This window comes from Bombina bombina, chromosome 1 (genome assembly GCF_027579735.1).
Source record: "Bombina bombina isolate aBomBom1 chromosome 1, aBomBom1.pri, whole genome shotgun sequence".
In the NCBI taxonomy this organism is placed as follows: Eukaryota; Metazoa; Chordata; class Amphibia; order Anura; family Bombinatoridae; genus Bombina; species Bombina bombina.
In genome coordinates this window covers 551,686,117-551,698,561 of record NC_069499.1, presented here as the reverse complement: position 1 = coordinate 551,698,561, position 12,445 = coordinate 551,686,117, and the positions used below count along the sequence as shown (strand labels likewise).

The window sequence follows — 12,445 nt, the reverse complement described above, 5'->3', positions numbered from 1 at the left end:
GGTAGGCTATAAGAGTGTATGTGTTTTGCACATTTTACAGCAGCTCTGTTTACAACAATGTTATACAGTGTGCTTTCATAGCAATGAGCTACATTTATATTTAACAATACAAGTAATCTGGAAAGGTTCATACCCCCAAAAAATGTAAAGCTCTATTGGAATGGTGAAACTTAAATTTTGATTTCCACATTCCTTTAAAGTTATTACTATAAAATACATTTAGATAGCCAACACACTTCATGACAACTTATTTATGCCTTACCTCTAACAATAAAATAAAACAGTTACAAACCTAAAAAAACCACAAGACAACCCATATACTGAAGTAATTTTATTTTAGCTTTGAATCAATCTTGTCATGATAAATATTTCACAGTTTACATAATACCGTGAAAAACATTTCTAATTTAAGACATCTGGATGCCACATAGCAGCTAATAATAATTTTGTTCAATAACAAAATATTCTTCATTATTTGTTTCATTTACATAAACATATTCACCACTGCATGATCTACTCAATCGTCAAAATAGATGGTGACACATCTGTGCTAGTACTTTCTTTCCATTTTTCGATCTTAAACACAATATTAGAAGGGACTCAATATCTTTACTAGCTTGTCTTACAGTAACAGTGGATTTTGGCTTATTTTATGCCTCTTTGTCTTCCATTTCCAAGAAATCTGTAAGTGTTCCAAGATCTAGAGGAATCAACAAATATTCTACTCCATCAACACCCTGAAAATTAGAAAACAACAATAATTACTCATCTGAATTTGTTTCAACATATTTATTACCATTTATATTTTACTTTTAGTCAATTAGAATATGCACAGATCTAGATTTGGGATTCCATATGTTTTTAAAATCTTGGAGGGCAGAGGTATAAAAACACTTTGGCACAAATATTCTTAAAACAACCATAGCTCAGAAATATGACTAATTTTGGATAATGCCACCAACAGCTTGGTACTAATACTTTGTGAAAAGGTTCAACAGAATGAAGCTGCAGAATCAGAACATGTGTCCCAATGCAATGGAATGTTTTAAAGCATGAGAAAATCTTTCCAGTGTTTGAAACAAAAAAACAAACAAAAAAAAGTCACATTTGCAAAAAAAAATAAAAAAAAAATAAAATAAAGTACAAAACCTTAACTTTTATCAAACTAATGGCAAACTAAAAGAAAAAATATCTAAAACCATACAATTTCTGAAATACATAAACAAGAAACAAAACACCTGTGTTAACATTTCTTTCTAAGGGGTCCCAAACCGAGTAACATTATTTAGCTTGATACAGTTTAATGCACTTTAACAGCACTAGCACTTTTATGTGCTGGTAAAGGGATGAATCATGAAAAATCCAATACTTCTATGTAACTAGAAGAAATGGAACAAATATTCACCTAAACCTCCATGATCACAGTGAAAAACTGACAACGGCATATGGATCCCTACATATTTTGCATTTCTTTTTAAACTGAGTTTTCCCTTGTTGCGATTAGATTATTTTCAGAAATTCACATTTTTTTTTTTTTTTAAAAATGGTATCCCGAACCACATTCACACAGAGGACTGGCATCTATAGAAATGAGAATCTAGATTTGCTGCAGAAAATCCTTCTCAAACTTGTCAAGGCCCAAATGATGCAGTCAAGTCTAGGGAGTCAATGTTCCACTGGGACAGGATGATCAACTACAAAAGTTTCATACAAACCCATCCAAAAAGAGCTATATACAAAATGTCTTCCATCACAACCGGCATCACAATTAAACTATTTGTACAAGGGATATGCATGTGCTTTTCTTATTTTAGATGGTGCTGTGAGGTTTTTTCTAATCACAGGGATAGTTTTGACTGAAATTTGGTAACCATAATAAAATCTAGAATGGTTTAAGATATTGGTTTCTAAAGTGATCATTTTTTAAATCATATGTTCCTTGCCTGTGGGGCATCACTGGAACTGTGATAAATATATATATATATATATATATATATATATATATATATATATATATATATATATATATATATATATAGATAGATAGATATATCTCAACAAGTAAGAAATCTGTGTATTATATCATATTATTAACAGGCATCCAACTTACATTTGTTGCATAACAATAATTAAAACATATTTGACCATCGATATATATAAAGATATTTTAACATGTTTAAACTCAAAATTCTATCATACATAATTAAAAAGCACTATTTAAATGTCCCTTTAGAGAACGCTCTTTTCATTACGGAGTTCTACTAAAGTGAGCCAAGAAAATGCATCAATTGCTCAAAGTATATTTTCTTCCAAAGCTCAATCACAGGTTTGACATTTAAGAGATTGCATGCCTATATTTCTAAACCCCACCAATTTTCTTTTAATTTTAATTCTCAAAAGTGGAGTTCTCATATTTAGGAAAACTGTCAAAAACATAATTTATGCTTACCTGATAAATTCCTTTCTCCTGTAGTGTAGTCAGTCCACGGGTCATCATTACTTATGGGATATTAACTCCTCCCCAACAGGAAGTGCAAGAGGATCACCCAAGCAGAGCTGCTATATAGCTCCTCCCCTCTACGTCACACCCAGTCATTCGACCAGGGACCAAACGAGAAAGGAGAAACTATAGGGTGCAGTGGTGACTGGAGTATAATTAAAAAATTTAGACCTGCCTTAAAAAACAGGGCGGGCCGTGGACTGACTACACTACAGGAGAAAGGAATTTATCAGGTAAGCATAAATTATGTTTTCTCCTGTTAAGTGTAGTCAGTCCACAGGTCATCATTACTTATGGGATACCAATACCAAAGCTAAGTACACGGATGACGGGAGGGACAGGCAGGATCTCTATACGGAAGGAACCACTGCCTGAAGAACCTTTCTCCCAAAAACAGCCTCCGAAGAAGCAAAAGTGTCAAATTTGTAAAATTTGTAAAAAGTATGAAGAGAAGACCAAGTCGCAGCCTTGCAAATCTGTTCAACAGAGGCCTCTTTCTTAAAGGCCCAAGTGGAAGCCACAGCTCTAGTAGAATGAGCTGTAATCCTTTCAGGAGGCTGCTGTCCAGCAGTCTCATAGGCCAAACGTATTATGCTACGAAGCCAAAAGGATAGAGAGGTAGCAGATGCTTTTTGACCTCTCCTCTGTCCAGAATAAACGACAAACAGGGAAGAAGTTTGTCGAAAATCTTTAGTTGCCTGTAAATAAAATTTCAGGGCACGGACTACATCTAGATTGTGCAGAAGTCGTTCCCTCTTTGAAGAAGGGTTAGGACACAATGATGGAACAACAATCTCTTGATTGATATTCTTGTTAGTGACTACCTTAGGTAAGAACCCAGGTTTAGTACGCAGAACTACCTTATCTGAATGAAAAATCAGATACGGAGAATCACAATGTAAGGCTGATAATTCAGAGACTCTACGAGCCGAGGAAATAGCCATTAAAAACAGAACTTTCCAAGATAACAGCTTGATATCAATGGAGTGAAGGGGTTCAAACGGAACACCCTGTAAAACGTTAAGAACTAAGTTTAAGCTCCACGGCGGAGCAACAGATTTAAACACAGGCTTAATCCTGGCCAAAGCCTGACAAAAAGCCTGAACGTCTGGAACTTCTGACAGACGCTTGTGTAAAAGGATGGACAGAGCTGAGATCTGTCCCTTTAACGAACTAGCAGATAAACCCTTTTCTAAACCTTCTTGTAGAAAAGACAATATCCTAGGAATCCTAACCTTACTCCATGAGTAACCCTTGGATTCGAACCAGTGTAAGTATTTACGCCATATCTTATGGTAAATTTTCCTGGTAACAGGTATCCTAGCCTGTATTAAGGTATCAATTACTGGCTCTGAAAATCCACGCTTTGATAAAATTAAGCGTTCAATTTCCATGCAGTCAGCTTCAGAGAAATTAGGTTTTGATGTTTGAAAGGACCCTGAATTAGAAGGTCCTGTCTCAGAGGCAGAGACCAAGGTGGACAGGATGACATGTCCACTAGATCTGCATACCAGGTCCTGCGTGGCCACGCAGGCGCTATTAGAATCACTGATGCTTTCTCCTGTTTGATCCTTGCAATCAAACGAGGAAGCATCGGGAATGGTGGAAACACATAAGCCATCCTGAAGGTCCAAGGTGCTGTCAAGGCATCTATCAGGACCGCTCCCGGGTCCCTGGACCTGGACCCGTAACGAGGAAGCTTGGCGTTCTGGCGAGACGCCATGAGATCCATATCTAGTTTGCCCCAACGTCGAAGTATTTGGGCAAAGACCTCCGGATGAAGTTCCCACTCCCCCAGATGAAAAGTCTGGCGACTTAGGAAATCCGCCTCCCAGTTGTCCACTCCTGGGATGTGGATCGCTGACAGGTGGCAAGAGTGAGACTCTGCCCAGCGAATTATCTTTGATACTTCCATCATCGCTAGGGAACTTCTTGTCCCTCCCTGATGGTTGATGTAAGCCACAGTCGTGATGTTGTCCGACTGAAACCTGATAAACCTCAGAGTTGCTAACTGAGGCCAAGCCAGTAGGGCACTGAGAACTGCTCTCAATTCCAGAATGTTTATTGGAAAGAGACTCTCCTCTTGAGTCCATGATCCCTGAGCCTTCAGGGAATTCCAGACAGCGCCCCAACCTAGAAGGCTGGCGTCTGTAGTTACAATTGTCCAGTCTGGTCTGCTGAAGGGCATCCCCCTGGACAGATGCGGCCGACAAAGCCACCATAGAAGAGAATCTCTGGTCTCCTGATCCAGATTCAGCGTAGGGGACAAATCTGAGTAATCCCCATTCCACTGACTTAGCATGCACAATTGCAGCGGTCTGAGGTGCAGGCGTGCAAAAGGAACTATGTCCATTGCCGCTACCATTAAGCCGATTACCTCCATGCATTGAGCCACTGACGGGTGTTGAATGGAATGAAGGACACGGCAAGCATTTAGAAGCTTTGTTAACCTGTCCTCTGTCAGGTAAATTTTCATTTCTACAGAATCTATAAGAGTCCCCAAGAAGGGAACTCTTGTGAGTGGTAAGAGAGAACTCTTCTCCTCGTTTACTTTCCACCCATGTGATCTCAGAAATGCCAGTACTAACTCTGTATGAGACTTGGCAGTTTGGAAGCTTGACGCTTGTATCAGAATGTCGTCTAGGTACGGAGCTACCGAAATTCCTCGCGGTCTTAGTACCGCCAGAAGAGAGCCCAGAACCTTTGTAAAGATTCTTGGAGCCGTAGCCAACCCGAAGGGAAGAGCTACAAACTGGTAATGCCTGTCTAGGAAGGCAAACCTTAGATACCGATAATGTTCTTTGTGAATCGGTATGTGAAGGTAGGCATCCTTTAAATCCACTGTGGTCATGTACTGACCTCTTTGGATCATGGGTAAGATTGTCCGAATAGTTTCCATTTTGAACGATGGAACTCTTAGGAATTTGTTTAGGATCTTTAAATCCAATATTGGTCTGAAGGTTCCCTCTTTTTTGGGAACCACAAACAGATTTGAGTAAAACCCTTGTCCGTGTTCCGACCGCGGAACTGGGTGGATCACTCCCATTAGTAAAAGGTCTTGTACACAGCGTAGAAACGCCTCTTTCTTTATCTGGTTTGTTGACAACCTTGAAAGGTGAAATCTCCCTTGTGGAGGAGAAGCTTTGAAGTCCAGAAGATATCCCTGAGATATGATCTCCAACGCCCAGGGATCCTGGACATCTCTTGCCCAAGCCTGGGCGAAGAGAGAGAGTCTGCCCCCCACTAGATCCGTTTCCGGATCGGGGGCCCTCACTTCATGCTGTCTTAGGGGCAGCAGCAGGCTTTCTGGTCTGCTTGCCCTTGTTCCAGGCCTGGTTAGGTTTCCAGCCTTGTCTGTAGCGAGCAACAGCTCCTTCCTGTTTTGGAGCAGAGGAAGTTGAAGCTGCTCCTGCCTTGAAATTACGAAAGGCACGAAAATTAGACTGTCTAGCCCTGGGTTTGGCTCTGTCTTGAGGCAGGGCATGGCCTTTACCTCCCGTAATATCAGCGATAATTTCTTTCAAACCGGGCCCAAATAAAGTCTGCCCCTTGAAAGGTATGTTAATTAGTTTCGATTTAGAAGTTACATCAGCTGACCAGGATTTTAGCCACATCGCTCTGCGTGCCTGAATGGCGAATCCGGAATTCTTAGCCGTAAGTTTAGTTAAATGTACTACGGCATCAGAAATAAATGAATTAGCTAGCTTAAGGGTTTTAAGCTTAAGTGAAATCTCATCTAATGTCGCTGAGTCAAGGGTGTCTTCCAGAGACTCAAACCAAAATGCAGCCGCAGCCGTGACAGGCGCAATGCATGCAAGGGGTTGTAATATAAAACCTTGTTGAACAAACATTTTCTTAAGGTAACCCTCTAACTTTTTATCCATTGGATCTGAAAAAGCACAGCTATCCTCCACCGGGATAGTGGTACGCTTAGCTAAAGTAGAAACTGCTCCCTCCACCTTAGGGACCGTTTGCCATAAGTCCCGTGTGGTGGCGTCTATTGGAAACATTTTTCTGAATATAGGAGGGGGTGAGAAAGGCACACCGGGTCTGTCCCACTCCTTAGTAATAATTTCAGTAAGTCTTTTAGGTATAGGAAAAACGTCAGTACTCGTCGGTACCGCAAAATATTTATCCAACCTACACATTTTCTCTGGGATTGCAACTGTGTTACAATCATTCAGAGCCGCTAACACCTCCCCTAGTAACACACGGAGGTTTTCCAGCTTAAACTTAAAATTTGAAATGTCTGAATCCAATTTATTTGGATCAGATCCGTCACCCGCAGAATGAAGCTCTCCGTCCTCATGCTCTGCATATTGTGACGCAGCATCAGACATGGCCCTAGCATTATCAGTATACTCTGTTCTCATCCCAGAGTGATCTCGTTTACCTCTAAGTTCTGGCAATTTAGACAAAACTTCAGTCATAACATTAGCCATGTCTTGTAAAGTGATTTGTAATGGCCACCCTGATGTACTTGGCGTTACAATATCACGCACCTCCTGAGCGGGAGATGCAGGTACTGACACGCGAGGCAAGTTAGTCGGCATAACTTCCCTCTCGTTGTCTGGTGAATGTTGCTTAACATGTACAGATTGACTTTTATTTAAAGTAGCATCAATGCAATTAGTACATAAATTTCTATTGGGCTCCACCTCGGCTTTTGAACATATTGCACAAAGAGTTTCCTCTGTGTCAGACATGTTAAACAAACTAGCAATTAGACTAGCAAGCTTGGAAATACTTTTCAACTAAATTTACAAGCAATATGTAAAAACGTTACTGTGCCTTTAAGAAGCACACAAAAACTGTCACAGTTGAATAACAATGAACCGGATTAGTTATATAAACCAAATTTAGCAAAGGATTGCACACATAAGCAATGGATGATTAACCCTTAATGTCAGAAAAAAAACGTATAACAATTGACAATATAAACGTTTTTATCACAGTCAAGCACAGTCTCACAGGTCGGCTGTGAGTGATTACCTCCCTCAAAACTAGTTTTGAAGACCCCTGAGCTCTGTGGAGACGTCCTGGATCATGCAGGGAGAAAAAGACAGACTGTGACTGAATTTCTGATGCGTAGTAAAAGCGCCAAAATAGGCCCCTCCCACTCACACTACAACAGTGAGGGGAGCTCAGTAAACTGTTTTAATTTAAAACAACGACAGCCATGTGGAAAATAAAGCCCAAAACAATTCTCATCAAGTACCTCAGATAATTAAACGATTTAACATGCCAGTAAACGTTTAAAATCTAATATATAAAATGTCTTTAAAAAGCCTGCTGCTAGTCGCTCCCACTGCAAGTTAGGCTAAAAGATATATGCATACAGTATTTTCCCAGAGAAGTGCCATTCCCCAGAAATACTTAAGTGTTAACATATATACATGTCAGCCTGATACCAGTTGCTACTACTGCATTTAAGGCTGTACTTACATTATATCGGTATTAGCAGTATTTTCAAAGTCAATTCCATTCCTTAGAAAATAATATACTGCAACATACCTCTTTGCAGGTGAACCTGCCCGCTGTCCCCTGATCTGAAGTTACCTTACTCCTCAGAATGGCCGAGAACAGCAAACGGATCTTAGTTACGTCCGCTAAGATCATATACAAAAAACTCAGGTAGATTCTTCTTCAAATTCTGCCTGAGAAGGAAACAACACACTCCGGTGTCGTTTAAAATAACAAACTTTTGATTGAAGATATAAAAAACTAAGTTTAATCACCACAGTCCTCTCACACATCCTATCTATTAGTTGGGTGCAAGAGAATGACTGGGTGTGACGTAGAGGGGAGGAGCTATATAGCAGCTCTGCTTGGGTGATCCTCTTCCACTTCCTGTTGGGGAGGAGTTAATATCCCATAAGTAATGATGACCCGTGGACTGACTACACTTAACAGGAGAAATAAAACACATTTGAAAATGTCAAACATATGAATGGAACTTTGAGATAACTATTTACCTTTTTAGTACGTATCAGTTTATGGTCACGGAATTCAGTCAGCTGAGCCCTTAATGTCAGGTCACTGTTGACAAGGAAAGCTTCCCGACACTGCTGATAGAAATCCTGAAAAGACAGCCCTGCAAAAAAGAGTACATGCTTTGTATAAGTAAAATAAACAAATATTTACATCTGCTGAATAGTGGTGGTGTACTCTGTAAAAATTACTAAACAGACTTATGATCATGATAATAAAAACAAAATTTATACTTACATGATAAATTATTTTATTTCGGAATGATGATGGTCCACAGTCCTCCATAACATATGGGATATATTTCCTTCCACTAGGAGAAGGTCAAGAACCCATATCAGAGCTTAAAATACCTCCCACCTCCCTCTAGTTTATAGAGGAAACATATATAGATAGGAAAGACAAAGCAGGGTTTTTAGAGATGTAAGAGCTATTTGCCCAAACACTGAAATGGGGGGGGGGGGGGGGGGCCTGTGGACCATCATCATTTTGAAAGAAAATAATTTATCATCAGGTAAGTATACATTTTGTTTTCTTTTGTAAAATGATGATGGTCCACAGTTATCCATAACATATGGGCTTAATACCCAAGCAGATGGTCTATGTTACAGAAAGGTTGACAGTTCTTATTTAGTCAACACTGCGGCCTGAAGGACTTTCCTGCCAAAAGCTGCTGGCAAATAAACAAAACCTCAAAGCGATAAACTCTGAAAAAAGTACACAGAGAAGACATGTTGCAGCTTTGCAAATCTGCGCCAAAGATGCATCATTTTTAAATAACCCACGATGTAGCAGATGCTCTTGTAGAAGAGCTGAATACACTTAGGAGGCAACTTTTCCAGCCTTTAAGTAAGCCTTGTGAATCACTTATTTGAGCCAAGAGGCCAACACTACCGTACCAGCTTTCTGCCCCTTACAAGTCCCAGAGTAGTGAAAAAAACAACTAGAAGTTTGTCTGAAATCTTTAGTAGCTTGGCGATAAAACTTCAAAGCGTTGGTTACCTCAAGATTATGTAAGAGTCACTACTCAGAGATAGCAGGATCTGAACACAATAAAGGATTGGTGTTTCTTTCATGTAATTAGCAAGAGTCCATGAGCTAGTGACGTATGGGATATACATTCCTACCAGGAGGGGCAAAGTTTCCCAAACCTCAAAATGCCTATAAATACACCCCTCACCACACCCACAATTCAGTTGAGTCGGGTAAAACTCCGCCTCAGAGGATTACAGCTCATTCTACCAGGTCAGTTTCTACTTCCTGGGCGTTTAGGAATGAAGCTTCGGTTGATCAGATTTGCAAAGCAGCAACTTGGTCCTCTTTGCATACTTTTACTAAATTCTACCATTTTGATGTATTTTCTTCTTCTGAAGCAGTTTTTGGTAGAAAAGTACTTCAGGCAGCGGTTTCAGTCTGAATCTTCTGCTTATGTTTTTCATTAAACTTTATTTTGGGTGTGGATTATTTTCAGCAGGAATTGGCTGTCTTTATTTTATCCCTCCCTCTCTAGTGACTCTTGTGTGGAAAGATCCACATCTTGGGTAATCATTATCCCATACGTCACTAGCTCATGGACTCTTGCTAATTACATGAAAGAAAACATAATTTATGTAAGAACTTACCTGATAAATTCATTTCTTTCATATTAGCAAGAGTCCATGAGGCCCGCCCTTTTTTTGTGGTGGTTATGATTTTTGTATAAAGTACAATTATTCCAATTCCTTATTTTATATGCTTTCGCACTTTTTTATCACCCCACTTCTTGGCTATTCGTTAAACTGAATTGTGGGTGTGGTGAGGGGTGTATTTATAGGCATTTTGAGGTTTGGGAAACTTTGCCCCTCCTGGTAGGAATGTATATCCCATACGTCACTAGCTCATGGACTCTTGCTAATATGAAAGAAATGAATTTATCAGGTAAGTTCTTACATAAATTATGTTTTTCCTTTGAAACTCCCTAAGGAGGAAAATAATTTAGTTCAAAGTATAGCCTTGTCCTTATGAATAATTAGAAATGGAGATCACAAGACAAGGTTGGCAACTCAGAAACTCTCCTAGCTGAAAAGATTGCAAATAGTAAGAGTACTTTCCAAAATATAAGCAGATATCAATGGCATGGACTGGAAGAAAACATAATTTATGCTTACCTGATAAATTTATTTCTCTTGTAGTGTGTTCAGTACACGGGTCATCCATTACTTATGGGATATATTCTCCTTCCCAACAGGAAGTTGCAAGAGGATCACCCAAGCAGAGCTGCTATATAGCTCCTCCCCTCACATGTCATATCCAGTCATTCGACCGAAACAAGACGAGAAAGGAGAAACTATAAGGTGCAGTGGTGACTGGAGTTATAATTTTAAAATTTAGAACCTGCCTTAAAAAGACAGGGCGGGCCGTGGACTGAACACACTACAAGAGAAATAAATTTATCAGGTAAGCATAAATTATGTTTTCTCTTGTTAAGTGTGTTCAGTCCACGGGTCATCCATTACTTATGGGATACCAATACCAAAGCTAAGTACACGGATGAAGGGAGGGACAAGGCAGGAACATTAAACAGAAGGAACCACTGCCTGTAGAACCTTTCTCCCAAAACCAGCCTCCGAAGAAGCGAAAGTGTCAAATTTGTAAAATTTGGAAAAAGTATGAAGTGAAGACCAAGTTGCAGCCTTGCAAATCTGTTCAACAGAGGCCTCATTCTTAAAAGCCCAGGTGGAAGCCACAGCTCTAGTGGAATGAGCTGTAATTCTTTCAGGAGGCTGCTGTCCAGCAGTCTCATAGGCTAAACGTATTATGCTACGAAGCCAAAAAGAGAGAGAGGTAGCCGAAGCCTTTTGACCTCTCCTCTGTCCAGAGTAAACGACAAACAGAGAAGAAGTTTGTCGAAAATCTTTAGTTGCCTGTAAGTAGAACTTCAGAGCACGGACCACGTCTAGATTATGCAAAAGACGTTCCTTCTTTGAATAAGGATTAGGACATAATGATGGAACAACAATCTCTTGATTGATATTCCTGTTAGAAACAACCTTAGGTAAAAACCCAGGTTTAGTACGCAGTACTACCTTGTCTGAATGAAAGATCAGATAAGGAGAATCACAATGTAAGGCAGATAACTCAGAGACTCTTCGAGCCGAGGAAATAGCCATCAAAAACAAAACTTTCCAAGATAAAAGCTTAATATCGATGGAATGAAGGGGTTCAAACGGAACACCCTGAAGAACTTTAAGAACCAAGTTTAAGCTCCATGGAGGAGCAACAGCTTTAAACACAGGCTTAATTCTAGCCAAAGCCTGACAAAAGGCCTGGACGTCTGGATTCTCTGCCAGACGTTTGTGTAAAAGAATAGACAGAGCTGAAATCTGTCCCTTTAGCGAACTAGCAGACAAACCTTTTTCTAAACCCTCTTGTAGAAAAGCCAATATCCTAGGAATTCTAACCTTACTCCATGAGTAACTCTTGGATTTGCACCAATATAAATATTTACGCCATATCTTATGGTAAATTTTTCTGGTCACAGGTTTCCGAGCCTGTATTAATGTATCAATAACCGAATCCGAAAACCCCCGCTTAGATAGAATCAAGCGTTCAATTTCCAGGCAGTCAGCCTCAGAGAAATTAGGTTTGGATGGTTGAAAGGACCCTGAATTAGAAGGTCCTGCCTCAGAGGAAGAGACCATGGTGGACAGGACGATATGTCCACTAGGTCTGCATACCAGGTCCTGCGTGGCCATGCAGGCGCTATCAGAATTACCGATGCCCTCTCCTGTTTGATCCTGGCAATCAGTCGAGGTAGCAACGGAAATGGTGGAAACACATAAGCTATGTTGAAAACCCAAGGGGCTGCTAATGCATCTACCAGCACCGCTCCCGGGTCCCTGGACCTGGATCCGTAACAAGGAAGCTTCGCGTTCTGGCGAGATGCCATGAGATCCAGATCCGGTTTGCCCCAACGAC

The 12,445-nt window shown here is 40.2% G+C and overlaps 1 protein-coding gene across 1 annotated transcript in view; it reads right to left on the bottom strand.

Annotated features, from left to right (window-relative positions):
* Positions 1-318: 318 nt before the first annotated feature.
* ORC2 (origin recognition complex subunit 2) overlaps positions 319-12,445 on the bottom strand; it is a 152,806-nt gene continuing 140,679 nt past the window's right edge. The window contains exons 15-16 of the mRNA XM_053698709.1: positions 8,476-8,594; positions 319-737 (exon numbers count right to left, since the gene is read on the bottom strand). Coding sequence (XP_053554684.1) covers positions 651-737; positions 8,476-8,594 — 206 coding nt within the window. The 3' untranslated portion in view covers positions 319-650. The remainder of the gene's footprint in view (positions 738-8,475; positions 8,595-12,445) is intronic.